The 20,728-nt window shown below is 34.1% G+C and overlaps 1 protein-coding gene across 1 annotated transcript; it reads left to right on the top strand.

Annotated features, from left to right (window-relative positions):
* The first annotated feature begins 281 nt into the window (after positions 1 to 281).
* LOC111055524 (glutathione-specific gamma-glutamylcyclotransferase 1) lies at positions 282 to 13,393 on the top strand. Its single transcript, XM_022342739.2, has 4 exons — positions 282 to 785; positions 7,820 to 7,855; positions 8,884 to 9,149; positions 11,032 to 13,393. Exons 1-4 carry the CDS (start codon positions 636 to 638, stop codon positions 11,267 to 11,269), a joined length of 690 nt encoding a protein of 229 aa, XP_022198431.2. The 5' UTR covers positions 282 to 635; the 3' UTR covers positions 11,270 to 13,393.
* The last annotated feature ends 7,335 nt before the right edge of the window (positions 13,394 to 20,728 follow it).

The raw sequence follows: 20,728 nt of genomic DNA, 5'->3' as shown, positions 1-20,728 counted from the left end.
ATGGAAGATTGGTGAGAATTATTATTATCAATGGGTTCATGATTGTTATGGTAAAATATTCACGATGACCTTCAGCTCCACATAATGTGATTCTTGATATAATATTATAACGCCACTTCCCTACATGGAAATCTCACATGAAGGAATGTGCATTCGAGTGTAGGCCTATCTATGTAAATCCCTCTTTCTGCAAGGCCGACTCATCAGACAAAACGGTTCAATGTGTTTGCCGGTAGATAATAGCACGCACAGCAGTGGCGTTGAGAAAGCTCCCACGTTGCATAGCACCAGCGGTGATAACACAACAACTTCTCGTCTCCATGGCAACAGCGTCGCTCCGCTCCCTGCAGCAACAACATTCCTCGATTGCATCAGCTTCGAATTCAAATCGGCGCCGGCCAATGGGAGAGTGCCATTTTTCGCGCCGCTACCTGCCATTGGTCGATTCGTTTATCACAGCGGCATACTTCTATTCTCATTTCGGAGTAGACTGCCACAAGACACAAACTCGTCCGTTCACTTGGTCTTTAGTAGCCTGCTCAGCTATCATCGTTTAGTTCTACCGTGCGAAGTGCTCTTCCTACTCAGTTTTTTCTACAAATTTACACTTAATTTTTCTACAACTTTCATTCGAAATGGACAACACATCACTGTGGGTTTTCGGTTACGGTTCGCTCTGCTGGAATCCCGGCTTCGAATTCGATCAAACCCTCACCGGTCACGTCAAAGGCTACTCACGAAAGTTCTGGCAAGGAAATACAACTCATAGAGGTGTCGAAGGAAAGGTTAGTCTCTCAAATTTATAAATCAAACAACTCTTATACAATAATTCCATTTTTCGTGTTGGTTTGGTTGATTGTCATCTGTTTTTGTCGTTGTTTGTATTGATTTTCTGGCAGATGACACGTGTTGCATTGTAACCATGTATGTGCTATTTGCTGTAGCCTATTTTTCATCACCAATTATGTATCTAGTAATTGTAGGCTATTCGTAAGTAGTAGAGGTTTGGGTTGTATTGTGTACAAGTGTAAAATAGGTGAACATAATTTGTTTATTTATGTTTTTGTAGGTTAACTTACATTCAATTCATTTATAATTATGTGTTTTGTGTCGGAGGTTTTTGAATTCGTATGATAGGTCTATAGTATACTTCATAAATGCCTTGTTCTACTTCATATGGGGGTATAAATTCTGTTTTTCTCGAATATGACAATTTTTTGAGAAACCTATCTTATTTTTTAAAGAACAGTTGCTATGAATAAATGTGTCAGGATTGTGAAGTTGATAGGTTTTGGATGGACTTATAATTCATTATCAAATCTGTACCGGTATTGAGGAGCATATTTCATAGAGAATGTAAACTAAATGCTTTGAAACATTCTCGAATTTCAACTTATACGCTTCATTAAAAATATGAGAGACAATATAATATAGGTTCATAGTTTGATTACAAATAATATAAGATAATGTATATTCTCTCTAGTAAACAAGATTGAAATAAAAATAGTTCTGACACTATTCCACACTTGTGCGAAAACAGTAACAGTTAGTAGATATTAGATAGTTGAAGATAAAAGCGTATTTGGTTAGTTTACGGTTTTGAATTTTGTTGTTAGTGCATTGAAGTATTGGAGACGTTGAGGCGGGTAAACTGAACTCAAACTCAAAGCATCGTTTGGCTCATCCCCAAAATTTTGGGAGGGCAACAGTCTGTTTCAAAATGCTTTCAAAAATAACAAACAATAGAGCTTCAGGTCAAGCGTTTTCAACCTATCCTTGGGATGCTTTTGGTGTTGAGGTCCAAATTCGATTCGAAAAGATTTGTCTTTTCAGAAAATTCAAAGATTACTACAGAAAAAGACTCCATTGTTTAGGACGGGCTTTTGTTTTCAATTAATGATTCATACTGCTTACTGAGAAATTAAAATCAAGCTTGTTGAAACAAATTTCATCTGGTGTATTTTATGTTGTGATTGATTACATTCCATACAAATATACTATGATATATGATGTTGATATTCATAACATTCCTACTTAAAAATGCTTGATTTCACATACAGTACTTATATGATCTTTAATTCATTTGATGATATTGATGAGAGATTCATTCTTCTCTCATCATTAACATCTTCCCAACACGAAAATTTTACTTTATTAAGGTTATAGAGAAAGTTTATCATATGCCACAAACCCAATGTGTAATTATAAATATCACAATATCAATTTGAACTAGATATCACAAGTTCACATACGTTTATACTTTGTAAAACATGAAAATAATTGCTATAATAAAATATATAGGTGTGAACACAGAGAGAAATACATTGAATTGTTTATGAAGGTTTAAGGAATTATTTCTAATAAGCAAATCTTATATTTCATAGAATAAGAGGAATACCAGGTAGATTGAACTTCGATCTCGCACTTTTCTGAGTGCAATCACCTTGCTGACAGACAATTCACCCAATCCAACATCACATAACTTTACTCGCAAGGCTCTTGATCATCTTTGCACTCTTCACTGTCATGAACCCGGTAATAGGGTATTCCTCTCCAAATGATGTAAAGATAGAGAGGTCGAAATACTTTATGAATTTCTGAAGGGTGACTAGTCTCCTCCAATGCTAAATAATCACACACCCGCACTTTTGAAAGACCTTTAGGTTCTTGGCCAGAGGTAAGGAACGCTTCTCGAGTTGCCTATCAAGCAGGGAATAAAATTTATAAAATTATCTACTTGTTTATGAAATGAATGAAAACAGAACATTATTTTCACTTCTTCATCGATTTACGCAATGAATAATATGGCCATTAAAATGAGAAAAGTAGTATTAGGCTACCTATAAAATAACTGTATTATGAATAACTTAGTATTTTTCAATAATGATATATTCTTAAATCGCTATTTTTGAATACTCCCGATGTTGTGATTGATTTGTTTTTCACACTTTCCTGTGAGAAAATAATCCTGATTTTAGAAATATAATGAGATTACAAATGGAAATTTCTCTGGGTTCCTGAAGTTCACAATAATTTCACAGAGATATTTAGAGTCTTCGCAGATCATACAGTATAGGTTTCCTATTTATTTATCAATATAAGTTATTGTTTTTCAGAAAATTTCCAGTTGCACTTTAAACAATACTGAGTTCATCACTAAATAAAATCATGAAAATATACATAAACTGATGCTATATTCTTTTTGCTATACTGAAACAGCATAATATAACTACGCCTCCATCATTTGTTTCAAGTTTCAATATAAAAGTTTAATAATCGATTCAGGGGATATAGACCTATATACTGTTCATGAAATTTTAAATTCGCAGTCGATTGAATTAAAAACTGTTCTATCTTCAATCGTTATCAAGCAATGGATGAAGAAATGAAGATTTAAATGTGATCGGAATTCAATTTCGATTTCGTTACATGACTGCGTTGATTATTTCAGCCAGTATTTTGCTGCTGCAGAAATAGTTCACCTTGACTGAAAGTGTAGCATGAAAATAGACTTGAATTTTTTTCCTGTAAGCTTCCGCCTCATTCTTGTTGTAAGACTTCCAATTTCGTTTTTTACAACGTCATTGATTGATTTGAGTTGCTCGATTGGTAAACAATGAAAAAAAAACCAATAATGATTTTATTTCAACAATAGTTTTCCTGATTAATTATTGAAATTTATAGCATCACAAAACTACAAAATTCACTTCGATCCATTTTTTGTGTTCCAAGCTGGAATGATAAAATACTTTTTAGGAGAAACAAGTGTTGTGAATCACTTTTTCAACAATAGTACATTACAATTGTGTCTCTTTGCAAAGAAAAACTTCTACTTGAAAGTATAATTGATCCAATTATTTATTACGAACTATTGAAGGAAAATGTTTGGGAATAAAGATAATAGGTTGCAAATCAAAATGAATAATCATAGCCCTGTGGGCTTTTTGATAAGGTTACAATGGATAGAAGGTTAAAATTGTTATAATTCCTTAAAGGAGATTGAATTTGTCACGTTCAAAACTTTCACTTACTGACTTTAGATTGGAAAGTCACGTGGACCCACGTCTATATCTGTAGCGGGGCTCAGTTCCCTTCAATAATACCTGGGTTCATCTCCCTGATAAAACCCGAATGCTTTGTGAAGTTGATAAATGAGTGATAACTACTGAATTGTGAACTTCCAATAAAACTCTGGAGCACTCTGAAACCAATAATTCAAAAATGAATATTTAAAAGCCTCAGAAAGCCTTTCTTCCATTCAATACCTTTGTGGTGATTTATAATGGAGATTAATGAAGCAAAACATATTATTTGTTTCAATGGATGATTATCATATAATGTATGAAATTTTCTCTTTATTAATGAAAAAACCTCTTTTTTTATTCATAAAAACCTCTGATATTTGAAATAATCTTTGTACCAATTGCAATTTTTCATTTTAAAAATTTCAAGGTATTTTCTTGATAGTATCCCTGAAATAAAAATCATATAGCTTTGCTAATGTATATTACAAATCATTTATCAGACTTCCAAATTCGCTCAATATATTATAGTGCATACTAGCATAGATAAACAATAGCATAAGTATAAAATATACTTACGCTATTGTTTATCTATGATGATAGTACGTTATAGTAATAGTTGAATAGTCATTGTATTTTGTTATTTTTCTACGTCTTTTCAAATTGCTTTGCGTCTCATGTTATGAGTGTCACCTAAATATTTGCCTGAGTCAATAATAATTATCATCCAATCAGTGGAACAGATATCGTACAAAATAGAACTATAATTCGAATTGCGTCATCAGAATTAGTTTCCATTGATGATACCTGAGCATTGTTTTTTCGTTTACTACACGGAGTACACTGCAACAAAAACTGCTTTAAAAATAAAAAAGAAATACTGATAAGGTCATTGTCATTATCTTTTTTTTCTCTCATAACAAATTTATAACTATTTTATCGTTTAGTTGTTTCTACTTTTAAGATTCGAGAGTACAAAATTTCATCTAGAAGTAAACGAAGTAAAAATAAACTCCCGTCGCAATGTTGCGTTCAATCATAGAGTAGGCCAATATGCAATATTGCATCTAATTCATTTCCTTTTCCAATCTTTGACTTTTAGGATCACAATTTATTGCAGAATTTAATGCATAGTCGCAACATTCCACTCATTTTACTATTGTACTCAAGTTATTTGGATTGTACTCCACTATTTGTTTGAGTCTATAAATAATACCAGAATCTCAGATATCTACTGAAAGTAGGTACTCACAAATCTAGATTTGTTCTATGCATTTAACGGCATTCACCTAAATGTCCAGCTGTGGCAACTTTGTCTGTCAAAACTTCGGAAAATTGTCATCAAAATGTAGGTTGGAACTATGAATGTAGCTCTAAATCATCTATATTTAGAAACTGTTTTCGCAAATGAAAATAAAAGCTTGCTTTAAATATTTTTTACGAGTAGACTACAAAGTGCTTTGCTGGAAAACACTGTGTTTTTCACATAAATAGAACATAGAGAATAATTAGGTGGAAAATACAGGCAAAGGTGTTGCCTTTTGTTTGTGAAGGAAGAGTAGAAAAAAACATTGTTACATCTTTCGCAATAGAGTTGTGCATTTTCATGAAAACTGTTGCTTATTATTGATTGTTGATTAGTTTTCACTTGGGATCAGTCACTCCGAACTTAAGCACTCATACAGCCTATCAAGCACTCATAAATAAATTAATTCTCAGTACGCATTAGCCTACCAATGCTATCACACTCTAATAGAATTAATTAATTTATTACCCTATTCACTCATGATGTGAGAACCCAAATAGTGAGACTTGGAAATTAACTCTTGCAGTCCACTCTCAAGTACCGGTGTTCAAGGTGTTGAATTGTCTAAATATTCTAAACCGAGTTCAAAGCAAAGGGTTATCAAATTTAAGAAATTTCGTGGAAAGTTGTCGAAGTCTGGACAATGATTCATTAGGGAATACTATAAATAACAATGAAATTAGACAATGATTTTAAGTAATATAACTACTGAATACTTGAATAATGTATTTTATAAGGTCAATGATAATTATTGTTTGGGGCTCTATTTGATGAGTTCAAATCTTGAATGTAATTGAATTGATAATACAAACGAATTATATAATTATTTTCTGATCTTACTCCTATTACATTGAACACCAGCTTATCTTGACTGTTCAGTTGACAAAAGCTTCAACTCTATTAGTATTGACTTGTTTGTTTTTATGTTAATTATGAATATTTTCTCGTGAATAAAATGTGTTTTAATTAATGTGCTCCAGATAAAGAAGCTCCTGCTCAATCAGAGATGCAGGTTGTCTGAGTTACATCAAATAATTACTCAAGATTCAGAATACTGAGATTCAGATTTGAAGTCTATTAATTCCTCATCATTGTTATTCATACTAGTGGATAATTGAAATCGGAAACAATTGCAGTAGTTGGTTCTAGATGATAGGATTTAAAATGACAAATTCAATAATGTTTCGCTTAACTTATTCGAACTATAAGATAATATTTATCTTGACTTTTAGTAGACAATGTAGGACAAATTTGGTACTGTACTCTAGTGATGTTGTTGACTTTTATATATAGTTGGGGGAAACTAGTTGAAGTCAATTAACTGACTGTTCTAGTTGAAACCTGTTGAGAACGACTTGTAATTTAACAATAAGGTCAAACAAAATAAGCGACTACCGGCTTCTATGCACGGTACCGTACTATCAACTAACCATAATATAGACTATTATTCTATTGAACAAACTTCATGAGGTTTGATCATAGAATGAGCCGAATCCAAGTTTCGGCGAAATAATTTTACAATTATAATTTCCAAGACCTCGGAGTTTTTTACTCCACATGAGAAATTGTCTCAAGGCAGGATAATTTGGGAACTGATGATTGTCATATTCACAAGCCGAAGCAGAATTATCAATAATAAAGTTATACTCCTATGGTAAATAATTTTATCAAGATAGATGAATATAGTACTGTAATAATTATGTTTCGTAATAAAAAAAAAACAGATCGGTCCATTTATTAGTGAACTAGCAGGTAACCCGTGCTTCGCAAGGGTCTATTTTAAAACTTGACGTAATAAAATCTAGAAGAATTTAAAATAGGCCTATAAGAATCCTCGGTTGATTAAGAATTTATATGCAACATTTCAAGTAAATCAGTCCAGTAGTTCAGATGTGATGATGCGTCAAACATAATTTTCCTATCCTTTACACTTGTATACGTGTTTAAGCCAGTTCTATTTCGATCATATGATTTGGTTATTTTTTATGAAATCGTATGTACCATCAATGAAATTTAAACATTAATTCTGAAAAATCTAGAAGGAAAATTGAAATTTGGGCTTCGAGGTGCAAGAGATTGATATTTTTAGAATCTATATGCGAAATTTGGAGATCTAAATCATTTCCGTTTTTCCGGTATGCAATCCACAAGTTGACATGTTTTGATGCGAACACACGAACAAACACAACCCTACTCTCTCTTATTATATAGATGATTGAAAGGCTTCATGAAACATAGAAATATAGGTAGGCCTATATTATGACAATAGGCCTATTCTTCAGTTGTGTTCGAATATTTCCAACGCACTTTCGAAGACTAACCATGAAATAACTGTTGAATCATCACATTTTTCTAGTTGTTCATTCATTTCAAATGGATGGATTTTTACTACCTTTTCTCACTTGTTATAATAATTATGTACCTCTCCATAGTGTGAACTACTATTTCAACCCTGTTTAATTAATGAAGGAAAATGTTTTTGTTTTTTCAGCCGGGAAGAGTAGCTACAATCATTGAGGACAGCAGAGTGAGTATATTTTATTTAAATTCAATACTTATATAAAAACTCTTATTTAATATTTTATTTAAATAAATTATTGTACAGAGACAGAGATACGTATGCCACTTTTCTTGATCTCCACAACAAATCCTTGCATTCAATATTCTTGGAAATCGGAGGAAGATGTACGCTCTTGGCCTAGCAAGCTTCGATTTCCGAGCAACGTTAAACTAGAATCATTGTGATTAGTTCATTTTATTCATTGCCGAGCATTCAGCTTCTGGAATCGTTCATGTGCCTTTCATTGGTTCGCATTACAAGTGTGCACTGCAACTATCAATATATTGTTAACTACGGTACTTCATACTTCATTAACTACGGTAATGCCATAGGAATCTTATTATGTTGTAGTGCACTAGTTCCGTAACTGCTTTGATCATATTCGGGCTAAAGACATATCTTGACTGAGCTTCATGAAACCAGGCATGAGTTATTTATTGAATTAATAGATGAAATTTCTATACATCGGCTTCCCAAGTTTGAAAAATGACTGATTCTACAACTGTAAAACCATCATAGAATTTTATTTAGAGAGCCGCTCATATAGAGTTTATAAAGAAAAATAAATAATGAAGAACTTGAATATTACTGGATGAGCCGATGAATCATAAGAAGAATAATATAATCCATTTCTTACATAAAGCTGGAAAAATTTATCAATGGAGAAAACACTTTTCTCTTCTGATAGATCATACCATTCAATGTTACTCATTTCATGCTTTATGGATATAGAATTTCCATGTGAGATTATTGCATTATTACAGACAATACAATACAATATAGATACTTCTGCCAGATTTCCTATCATTGCAGGAATGTAGAACAATGTGAAAAAACAAAAAATCTTCTTGCTAGAAAAGGATAGAACTATCTGTTTTGTTTTATGACAGACAAGGATAGCAACACCAATGTTATTCAGATGCTGACTTTACGAGTATATAGTGGATCTCATAATAGAAAGGGATTTTTCATAATTGTGAGTGTTTTTGTTGTAGGATGTAGTTTGGGGAAGAGCCTTTCGCCTGGTAGGAGAATCTGCCCTGCGTTACCTGGAGACTCGGGAGTGTGTGCTGGGAGGCTACAAGACGATAATCGGCAATTTTCACCCGAGACACGACCGGACTGCCTCGTTCCCCGTGCTTATCTACGTGGCCACGCCCGAGAACAACCTGTGGCTCGGCGATGCCGCAATAGCTGATATTGCCAATCAGATTGTTGACTGCAGGGGTGCCAGTGGACATAATGTCGAGTATCTTTTGAAGTGAGCTGCTTTCTGTTCTAAAACAATCTATGCTTAATATGAGTTATTGATAAAACTCGTGTTAAATTAGAAGCTATTAGTTTGCTATGACCGATAGGAAGAATCATTGCTTCTTATCAGACACGTGATTGATGAAACTTCCTTTAATTATCAACGCCTTGAAAACTACCTACAGAATGATAATGTGTCATGTTATGATGTATAATATCAAGTCACTCAAATTGAAAAGTGAGTTGATAATCATAGGATCTTATCAATTTGTTATATCGACTTTTCTATTATGGACTCTTATCAGTCATGATTGATGAAACTTCTTTTGATTATCACCGCTTTGAGAACTGAATTACCCATAAAACTATTCAAGTACATCGTTTTATGTTTCATGTTATGATATATAAGTGTAACACAATATCAAACGCTCAAATTAGATAAGAAACTGTGGTGTTTTTTGAAACACCTGTTTGAAATTCCTGTTCAAGGGGGATTACTTGTGGCCAGAGGGTACAGACAGAAAAAACTACTTCTATACTAGATTTTTCATTCTATGGTACAGAGTAGTGGCTCGAAATTTACTACCCATAAACTATAATCGAATTTCGATGATGGGTTGCGACTTTTGAGTGAACCTGTAGCCCACATGGAATTACATTTGAACGGTTCACATAAATATTACACAATAAATATTTGTTCAGTCGTAAACTCATAACTGCTTATCTCCCTGACCTCGAAGACACTCAACAAATGGAATACATAATTCTTCTACAATTAGAATTTTTATTGGTCAAATAAATTGATAATACGAATAAATATGTGTTAAAACTATTTGAGAGGTAAAAATAGCTATGTTGCTACTGTGTTATACAATAGATGAAAAAAATGGTTGAATAATATTTGATTTCGTACTTTTTGAATCATACGTCTGAAAATAATGATTATTCAACGAAATTTTGATAGGTGGATTGACAAAAAGTGGACCAATATCCATTCATTCATTCAATAATTTTGTAGAATCTTTCACTTTTATATCACCTATTTGAACGTAACATAGCCATGGATGTGTTCAATGTCCAATGATTACTACTGATAATCATCGTTAGTAGTTGAGATTATCAAGGAGTAGAGGAATAGAATAATAAAAAGAGTAAACATAGCAAGCAAATAAATCATGTTCCACTTGTTTTATCTGCGCATACTATTTTTTGTGCGGAACTATTTGGAATTTAATTCAGCTCTTTAATAGGCTAATTATTGTTTCTATTCATTACTTACATTCATTACATGTAGAAAACTCTATTCAACTCTTTTAATTGAAAAGCTTTCAAACCCTTTCAATTAACTCGCCTAGAACTTTTTTGTAACTATTGCAATATCTTAAGTGTTTCTCATAAATATCTTGGATGTTCAATTGTTCATGAGTAACATATGTAGTGATTTCCATGCTCGTATTTTTCTGAATTTGTACAAAAGAGAATAATAATTTAATAATGAATTGTTAGATCTTGTCAAGCATTATACATATTCCTGTACTAATTTCTTCTTCTCTTTCTTATGTGTTGATTATCCTTATAGGAACTCATGGTAATGCTTATTCTCGTACTTATTATTTTGTCTGTATTTTGCAATGAATAAAGAGGAATATACAAGTAGCTTCGTATAAATTATCAGAATAGTACCAGAGATATAGCCTACATGTAATACATTTAACGGTACTGCTGCCCTATAATAATACACCCATTGGAAAAACCTTCCATTCTCTATCTTATAAAGTCGATTGTCAATGTTATTCATTCACTCTCACCACAATATCACCTATCACATATCACTACAATATTTCATATTTTTTCAATATCGTTTTCATTTTATATGTTTTGCTCATTTTCAGATTAGCCCGATTCATGCGCGAACACATACCGGAAGCTGACGACAAACACCTTTTCACCCTGGAAATCCTCATCCTGTCGAAAATCAAGGAACAAAACTTGTCTCTGAACTATCTAATGGGAGAAACACCATTGCACGATAGACCACCTCTCGAGAAGCCAAACAATCCTTACGACTTGGACAATCGGATACAGTTCACCACGTTAGTGGAGCAATCCAAGAAAATGCTTCATGTCTGATGCGAAACTTTGATGCAGCGCTTGCATCTTTGGAAATTCCTACCTTATACTTGCCTCACTGGCTACAGGACATTGTCATCAGCTACAATGTTGAGGGCTTCCTTCATTTCACTGAAGAGTAACACGCATATAATAACAGCATATTATGTAGCTAGAAGGGAAAATTGATACACAACTTTGACAACCATTCTACAATGAAACATGTGTAGCCTATTCTATCGTTGATTATGACGTGTATTTTACTGTAAATCTTTATGATAAACTAACTTTCTCCGTTGCTGCAGGAGCTTAATGAACTGAGTGAATCAAGAAAACTCACAGTAGGATTGACGTCGTTATCTACAATATCGTCGGAAAAATTAATATTTCATGAAAATAGCATATAATTTATATTTTCTAGTTTGCTATTTTCTGTAAGACGTTTTGAACATACCAAGATTGTAGAATTTTGAAGCTATTGGCCAACATTGTACTATAAACATTCAAGTCTTATTGGTTGAATCATATGCGTGATTTATTAACTGTATTTGGTTTCAACCGAATAACATCAGTGGAATTAGGAATTCTAATTACTAATCTGTGTTACTGGAATTCTTTTAAGAAGATATAATAGTCTGTTGTTTGTTCAAAATTTTATCACTCACTGCTATCTAAAATTTAACTTATGAGATGACAAGTCTAGCTAGTCTACAATTTCCTTTGTATTACTTGCTTTAAAAAACTTACTTTGTTAAAACCTCTCGAATAACTTCGGGAGTTCTTCGTAACGATTCTATGACTTTATTCAGAATTCGTTCATTTCTTGACAGTGAATAATATTCTCTATTTAGAATGAGGCTTTTACAAGGTTTTTCACTTCTACCATAAAGCAGAGCAGTGAGAAGATTGGTAGCTCATTTGTAGTATAATTTATTGAACTTCTACAATACAATACTGCTTTGTTAATTTCAATGATCTGCTTTAGAAATATATTGTATAAAGTATCTTCCATCTATGTTTATATTATCATAAAATCTATAACACTCTCCATATTTCGAGTACACTCATATTCTGTTATCTCACATGTGCTGATATCTGTGATACTAAGCTATAAAGTTTGTGATAACTAGTTAGAAAACTGTTAAATTTCAATTGTTTGTAATAGTAGCTTCCGGACTTCCTTCTTAGTTGATTGCTTGGTGCTTGGTATGTTATCAAGTGTTGGGAAGTGAAAAATTATGATTATAACACTATTGTGTCCTAATTTGATAAATTTATGACAATAGTTCAGTACTCCTATTGTTTGTGATAGTGTGGCAGCTACTATGTAGTTTCGAACTTTTTTCAATGAACATGAGTATATTTTTCCGGTAATAAATGAACTGGAAACACTATTGTATCAGAATTATAATTTACAATTTTTGTGTTCTTTATTCGTTGTATTGTATATTTCCAATATAAAATTACTGTGGTAATAGAAATATTTTCATTTCCTTTCAAAGTAATGATTCCTAACATACAAGCTATCGAAATTACATTTGAAACGATTAAAGAGCCAAACCCAAACCTGAAACCAGATTAAGTTTTACTGTAAATATTCATTGACAATTTCATCAATCTTGACTGGAAGATTGGATGGAGGCAAAATCTTATTGGAATTCATCTCTTATCCAATCAAGAAACATTCATTCATTGTTATGGCCAAGTCATTAACTATTCCATTAAACTTTAGAAATTAAATAAGGGTAAAAGCTTCAACGCTTGCATATTTTCAAGAATCAAGTATCGTTGGTTCATTATTTCAGAGAAGGATGAGTTTTGTTTTGATTTTTGTTAAGGTTTGAGTGACCTTCAGTCATTCAGGAAATGAGTTGTCGATTCATTCAAAATGATTTTTTTTTAAATAATCATTTTATGGATAAGTGTTTTATGGAAATAATATCTTACCATTATTGTTATTCAAATTCTGGTGAATCCTCAATAATTATGTTAGTTGGTATTGTGAATTTATTTTAATTTTTTTCACGTGAATGCACCTGTATACTGTGAATTCAAAATTTTGTATGTTAAAGCACACAACACTAATTTTCTAATAATGAGAAGGATTTCTCTTCCATTTACAATAAAGCTTTTCCATCAATTTGCGACTATACTTTTTATTTGTGACATTCCATTCATTTCTCAGGTTAATTAATCACTTTCTCATGTAAACTTTGAAGGAAAAAATGTATAAACTCAATCGTGAGCACATCGTCATCAGCTAATTCAAGAACAATTTATTATTGTGAGACTAAACTATTCAACCTATTTGCTCTACCTTATTCAGCCAACTGCTGCCCGTTCTTGATCATATTCATGTTGAAATGAGCAGGCATAAAAGAACAATATTTTGATTAGGCTATGTAGACTTACCTTTTTGAAATGGATTACCAACGTAATAGAGAGAACTAATTTTTTGATTGTACAATTTCAATGATTTTCAAACATTAAGACTTCAAGTATTTGAAGAGTAACAGCTCATTTAGCAAGGAATCTGCTTCCTTTATGCAATCATCACAACTAGTGCTTCAAAGTACTTCCAAAGATGAGGTATTTAGAAAATTCACTGATAATTGATTCCGTGCATTCACTAGACCAGGAATGTCGAATCAGTCATAAAACTTCAACGATACAAAATTACTTCCTTCACCATTAGATATAGACTGATACATTACTATATTATCAGCAGAAAAGGGTTCAATATTGTGGATTGAAGATTCAAGAGTGATCAGTTCAATAACAGCTTTAGAACACTTCTCAGACTCTAATGATTGGCAATGTTACGATTCTTTCCAATCAGATACCGAATTGCAAATGCAAAGGTCAACCTGTTTTTATAGCGCTTGAGCTTCTGCGGTTGAGACGAAGAAGAAGACAAATATATGTGGAAGAAGAGGAGAAAAGGAGAAGGAAAAAGATGGATAAGAAAGAGCTGCACTTGCACCATGAACCGTTATACAAAGCAGTCACATCGATTGTTTTTTCTGACAACAGATGCGGTCTTCATCTCATTGCAGTTGATATCGTAGTTGATTGGCCGAGACGATCTCAGTGTGTAGCCTATCTAGCATGATGATCAAATGAGTTCATAAATCTTATGCAGTTCGTAAAATCTTATAGTACTTTGATATGGGGGAGAGGATTGAAATGACAGAGAGAAAGAGTCAGAAATAAGAGGATGAAGAGAAAGGCCGGGGATAAAATAAGTATGACTAGCAACTATGTGTGGAGTATGAAAGGGAGATAGAGAAAAGAGAGAAGGAATGTATAACATGATGAGAAAATGTGAGGAACAAAACACAAAAGAGATCAACGGGACAAGAGAAAAATGAAGAAGGACGGAGAGAGAAATGAATGTGGAAGGGAAATGAAGAGAAGAGAGTAAATAATAAGAGAAGAGAACAAATTTCATATCAGAAGAGGATATTAATATTTGAAAGCAAGAATCGTTATCGAACCCGAAATGAGATAGAGAATGTATCTTGGTCGAATCACATGGAATTCATTCTAATGGTCCAAAGAAGATACATAAAACGGATTTGAGGAAAAGTGAGAGAGCTTTAAATGAAAGCCAAGGGATTAAAAACTAATCTAAGAAGAAAATACGAGTACAGTTTATACCAGTAGAAGAAACAGGTGTAGGAAAGAGGATTGAAATCATATTAGCACAGAGAATAAAGGTGATGAGAGAAACTGGGAAAAAATGAATAAAAAAGAAGACAAGATATCTAAATATAAAGATCATACTGTATAGATAAAGAATAACATAAATTATCGAATGATTAAACAGCTTCAATTTTGAATGTCACGGAAGACTTGAAACGGAGAAAACGAAGAATAGAAGTGGAAGAAGATGATTAGAAATAGCGGAAAGAGGAAAAGAAGATTAGAAAGATAAAAGAGGGAGAAAAGGGAAATGTGCAAGGAAGATGAGGAACAGCTGAGATACTAAGTTCAGTATGTTGATTGGCTCGAAGCCTCAAAGATAACTAGATAACGGATGATAGAGTAGCTAGCTCTTAATGAATGATTGATTTCCATTGCAATTCATAACCAACTCGTGAGAGTCCTGCTTGAAAGGCACTCGCTGCAAATGACGTAGTAGAGCTCGGAACTAAATGAATGAATAAATCATCAATGAATGAATAGTTTTGATGAATGATTCGGCGCGGCGTCATTCCGAGGTCATTAGACGAATGATTGTAGTTCTCCAGTGTGTGATATGGACTGACGTGACATGGAGGGATTTATAGATGTAGGGTCGAACTATGAACTCGCTTCCTTCGCCGCCACCTCCACCGGAAGCCTTAGTCTCACAAAGGTTTCTCAGCCAACTCTCGAAGCTCGGCTCTACTTCCTCTTCCGCTGCCAGGTGCTATCGCTACTGGGCCTCAAGTCCCGGACTTGTTTTCGACGAAAATGTCACCAACTTTCGGCCAAAACAACTCTTCGTCCTGATTTTAATCGGTGCAAGTTGATGATCCTTATTGCTGGAATACTCAGTACATTCGAAAATTCTGGATTCGATAGACAAGAGCCTCTCTGAATACAAAACAGTGGAACCCTGCTATCTCAAAAATACGGAAAACGCGGAAGGATTTTTGTAGAGAGTAGAGTTTAATTGAGAAATAGGCCTGAAACTTGTGATGATTACAAAAAAGAATGATGTCGAATGAGATTTTTGTAAGTATATTGTAGTATATGGATATTACAGTATGTTCTCATTATCACTTATATGCTCTCATGATCCAAGTATTATGATGTGATCTCAATAAATAGAACTTTATGTTTGTTATTCGGTACCTGAGTACCTCCATTACTCTCTATTTTTCGTTCAATTTGACCGACTCCTTTCCCATTCAGTCAAGGTTATTGAGTTTCTACTGACATCAGAAAGATTTGTGTTACAGATATATATATATATATACTAGCCGTAAGGCTCGCTTCGCTCGCCATATCCATCTCACCAGGGGGCTCCGTCCAAAAATGAGATCAGCGGGCTCGCTTCGCTAGCCTGCATTTTTAATTTGAGCATGCTTCATTCCATCAGAAAGTCAAAGTACTTGAAAACGCTGAAAAGCTTAGAAAAAACGTTGGAAAAACGCTGATTTTGGGCGTATCTTTGATGAAATATTAAAGTCACCTCATCACATAATTTTTAGACCCTAGCTAAACCTCTGTACCAAATTTGAACATTTTCTGTCTATTGCTTGATGAAAGAACTGAAAAAACGCAAAAAAACGCTAATTTTGGGCGGATCTTTGGCGTTATTTCAAATTCCTTCTAACACAACATTATTACACCCTAGCTTAGCTTCTGTACTGAATTTGAACAATTTCTGTTAATTTGTTCTCGATAAATCTGAGAAAAAGCAAAAAAAACGCTGGAAAAACGCTAATTTTGGGCGTATCTTTGGCGTTATTTCAAATTCCTTCTAACACAATATTATTACACCCTAGCTGAGCTTCTGTACTAAATCTGAACATTTTCTGTTCATTTGTTCTCGATAAAGCTGAGAAAACGCTAAAAAACGCTGGAAAAACGCAGATTTTGGGCGTATCTTTGGAAATTTTTCCAAATCCGTTCTAAGTGCGCCTTTAAAGGGCCAACTGGACATACCTACCAAATTTGAACGTTTTTGGTCCGGTCGATTTTTAGTTCTGCGAGTGAATGAGTCAGTAAGTTAGTCAGTCAGTGAGTGAGTGAGAGCTATTTCGCTTTCATATATACGTATAGATTATTTATTTTCTATTTGGCTAAAGTGCTAGGCAGTGTCCGATTAAAGAGAAGTGTAAGCTTCCCTAAACTTCTACAAGCGTTATGTCTAAAAGTGAATACTGCAGAGTGTAGTGAGAATGTATCTAGCAATTTTCCAGTGATATTTGTATAATATAACTTGGTGCAAATGTGCAATTTCAACCATTCTATGACTGTCAATTTTCTATTGAAGACGAAATTGAAATCAGCAATGTTGAAGTATACTCTTGTACTCTCAACGACTCTATGATTTCTGTAAACCTATCTTTTTTCAAAATCCCAAAACCACCATTCATTCAAATGTTAATTCCAGTAACTAAATCTATTGAAAGTAATATCATTTGTCAATACTATAGCTTTGTCTCTAAACAAGGACGGAAAATTCTATTTTAAAAAAATAATTTCTCTGCTCACAGTATTCCTGACTGTATTTCCACAATCAAGCTTTCTGACATCTGTGATTAAGGATGTTTATAAACTACTGTGATTTTCCTTTTCCGCAATTGATTAATTGATTTATTAACTTGGATTAATCGAATAAGTGAGGTCCTCTTAAGTGTTGTCACCTAACAATAATTGCACCTGATCAAAGAAAGTAATGTTGTAAACAATATTGTTCCTTGCGTCACAGTCTGAGATTTGATTCGATGACTGGAGAGAGATGAATAGGCCCATTGTAATAGAAGGTGGCTGAGCCAGATTCGTAGTGAAAAAATCACAACGAACAGCTGTTGCTTCAAACGTAAAAGTTTCCCACAGGGTCTCTCCTTCAGCTGCCTTCTTCCACCTTTCCCCCTCATTCGTCTTTCATCCTTCTACCTGCTTCTTCTTATCCATCTTTCTTGCTCCACACGTGCACCCATTCTTCTCCTTCTTCCATCGCAAACACCCCAAATGTGAACTTTTTGAGCAAACAACAAGGGAGGCGAATGTAAGTCTGCCAAGTCTTCTGGCCACTTGAGCCTGAAGAATCGCGGTTTTCACGGTTCTGGTCATCAATGCACCAACAATGACGGCTTTTATGCTCCGCCGCGGCGTCGGGCCGTGTCTGCATGCTGTCTGAATTTCGTACCAGGACGCAGGGTTCAAAGCTCAGCTCTCCAGTTACTTCAATTAAGCAATTTTCAAGTAAGCCTTGATAGGTACTCTACGATGCATTCTATAAGAATGTATTTCAGCAGAGTGAGAACATGTTACCAGCTTCATGTAGTTTTCTTCTTATGTAGTGATTCGCTCGTTATCTTCGAGTTCGAACAGATGTAAATGTGCGTACAGATTTACGCGTCGCAAACATGAGCAATTCACTTTTAATCAGCCGATGCCAAGCTTTTTATATCTATAACTTACCGTTTCTGTAAAAATACAGATATAGTCAGCTGATTAAAAGTGAATTGCTCATGTTCGCGGCGCGTATATCTGTACGCACCTTAAGAGTACATGACAACCCCACATTGTATCAACCGATGAGATTGCTACAAGATAACTTTTGGAACTGAGTTCTGGAGCTCCACTATATTGGTAATATAAGTACACTACATACTCTGAATAATAATAATTATTAAACGAAAATCAAAATTAAATGATGTAAATCAACCCTACTTCTGCTACTGCAAATATTGACAACAGGGTAAACAGCTAGATGGAAATTCAATGAGCGCTACTATTCAAAAATTATTTGTCGAATTTCCATCTAACTGTTTACCCAGTTGTCAATATTTGCAGTAACAGAAGCCGTCGGGGTGATTTACAGCATTTAATTTGGATTGTCATTCAATAATAATTATCATTTCATTAGCATTTGAATAAATGCAATATCTCAGTAATTTCCATCTATACTCTGAATAACTTTCGAGAGCGATCAGAACGATCAAGTTGATGCTCAGCTTTCAGTGAAGATCGCGATCGCGACTTACTAACTGTGTACGGACTTGAGCGCCACATTTCAATTTTCATCAGCTGATGCTACGCTTATTATATCTGTATCGTACTGTTTCTGTACAAATTCAGATATAATTAGCTGATGAATAGTGAAATGCGCGTGCTCGTGGCACTCAAGTCTGTCTGGTCCATTGTAAAGCATGGGAGTGAACAAAGCGGTTAAGTCTCGATCGATAGGCCTACTCAGCACGATGACATCCAAATGTTTTTATCATTGTCAGCTGATTAGTTGTATCGAGCGAAACCGAAAGCTGAACTACGACATACATCATGTTCTGTTCATGATGGCCACGGACCAACTCAACATTCTAGTAAAATTTCAGTATTTTTCGCCTGGAAAATTTTTAGATCTGGTGATGAATGGACCACTGTCATTTTAATTCTTAATATCAAGCTGTGTACAGACTTACGCGCTGCTGATTGTAACTGTTTGTTGTTCATACTTAGAAATAAGTTTTGTTCTGTGGAAATCACAATACAAAATATACAAGTACAATATTACAAAAAATATTGCTGTAGGTTGTTCAAAATTAACTGTTCTCTCATCAATCATATTATTTTTTCATCCTTATGCCCGGTTGCAGAGTCGCTACATAAAGTCACCCATAGCTAACAGAGCCATTAGTTAACAGCTCGCCCATAAATAGATGTTCGTTGCACAGTCGTTTGCCAAATCCGTTCTAAGTGCGCCTTTAAAGGGCCAACTGGACATACCTACCAAATTTGAACGTTTTTGGTCCGGTCGATTTTTAGTTCTGCGAGTGAATGAGTCAGTAAGTTAGTCAGTCAGTGAGTGAGTGAGAGCTATTTCGCTTTCATATATACGTATAGATTATTTATTTTCTATTTGGCTAAAGTGCTAGGCAGTGTCCGATTAAAGAGAAGTGTAAGCTTCCCTAAACTTCTACAAGCGTTATGTCTAAAAGTGAATACTGCAGAGTGTAGTGAGAATGTATCTAGCAATTTTCCAGTGATATTTGTATAATATAACTTGGTGCAAATGTGCAATTTCAACCATTCTATGTCAATTTTCTATTGAAGACGAAATTGAAATCAGCAATGTTGAAGTATACTCTTGTACTCTCAACGACTCTATGATTTCTGTAAACCTATCTTTTTTCAAAATCCCAAAACCACCATTCATTCAAATGTTAATTCCAGTAACTAAATCTATTGAAAGTAATATCATTTGTCAATACTATAGCTTTGTCTCTAAACAAGGACGGAAAATTCTATTTTAAAAAAATAATTTCTCTGCTCACAGTATTCCTGACTGTATTTCCACAATCAAGCTTTCTGACATCTGTGATTAAGGATGTTTATAAACTACTGTGATTTTCCTTTTCCGCAATTGATTAATTGATTTATTAACTTGGATTAATCGAATAAGTGAGGTCCTCTTAAGTGTTGTCACCTAACAATAATTGCACCTGATCAAAGAAAGTAATGTTGTAAACAATATTGTTCCTTGCGTCACAGTCTGAGATTTGATTCGATGACTGGAGAGAGATGAATAGGCCCATTGTAATAGAAGGTGGCTGAGCCAGATTCGTAGTGAAAAAATCACAACGAACAGCTGTTGCTTCAAACGTAAAAGTTTCCACAGGGTCTCTCCTTCAGCTGCCTTCTTCCACCTTTCCCCCTCATTCGTCTTTCATCCTTCTACCTGCTTCTTCTTATCCATCTTTCTTGCTCCACACGTGCACCCATTCTTCTCCTTCTTCCATCGCAAACACCCCAAATGTG

The sequence above is a fragment of the Nilaparvata lugens genome, chromosome 7 (assembly GCF_014356525.2).
Source record: "Nilaparvata lugens isolate BPH chromosome 7, ASM1435652v1, whole genome shotgun sequence".
Classification (NCBI taxonomy): Eukaryota; Metazoa; Arthropoda; class Insecta; order Hemiptera; family Delphacidae; genus Nilaparvata; species Nilaparvata lugens.
This window is presented reverse-complemented; position numbering and strand designations above follow the sequence as displayed.

Bases quoted from the DNA above. Each gene is read 5' to 3' on its own strand.
- LOC111055524 (XM_022342739.2), top strand. From the start codon at position 636: ATGGACAACACATCACTGTGGGTTTTCGGTTACGGTTCGCTCTGCTGG. The intron at 7,856-8,883 runs GTGAGTATATTT...TTTTTGTTGTAG, and splicing joins CAATCATTGAGGACAGCAGA to GATGTAGTTTGGGGAAGAGC. The intron at 9,150-11,031 runs GTGAGCTGCTTT...GCTCATTTTCAG, and splicing joins AATGTCGAGTATCTTTTGAA to ATTAGCCCGATTCATGCGCG.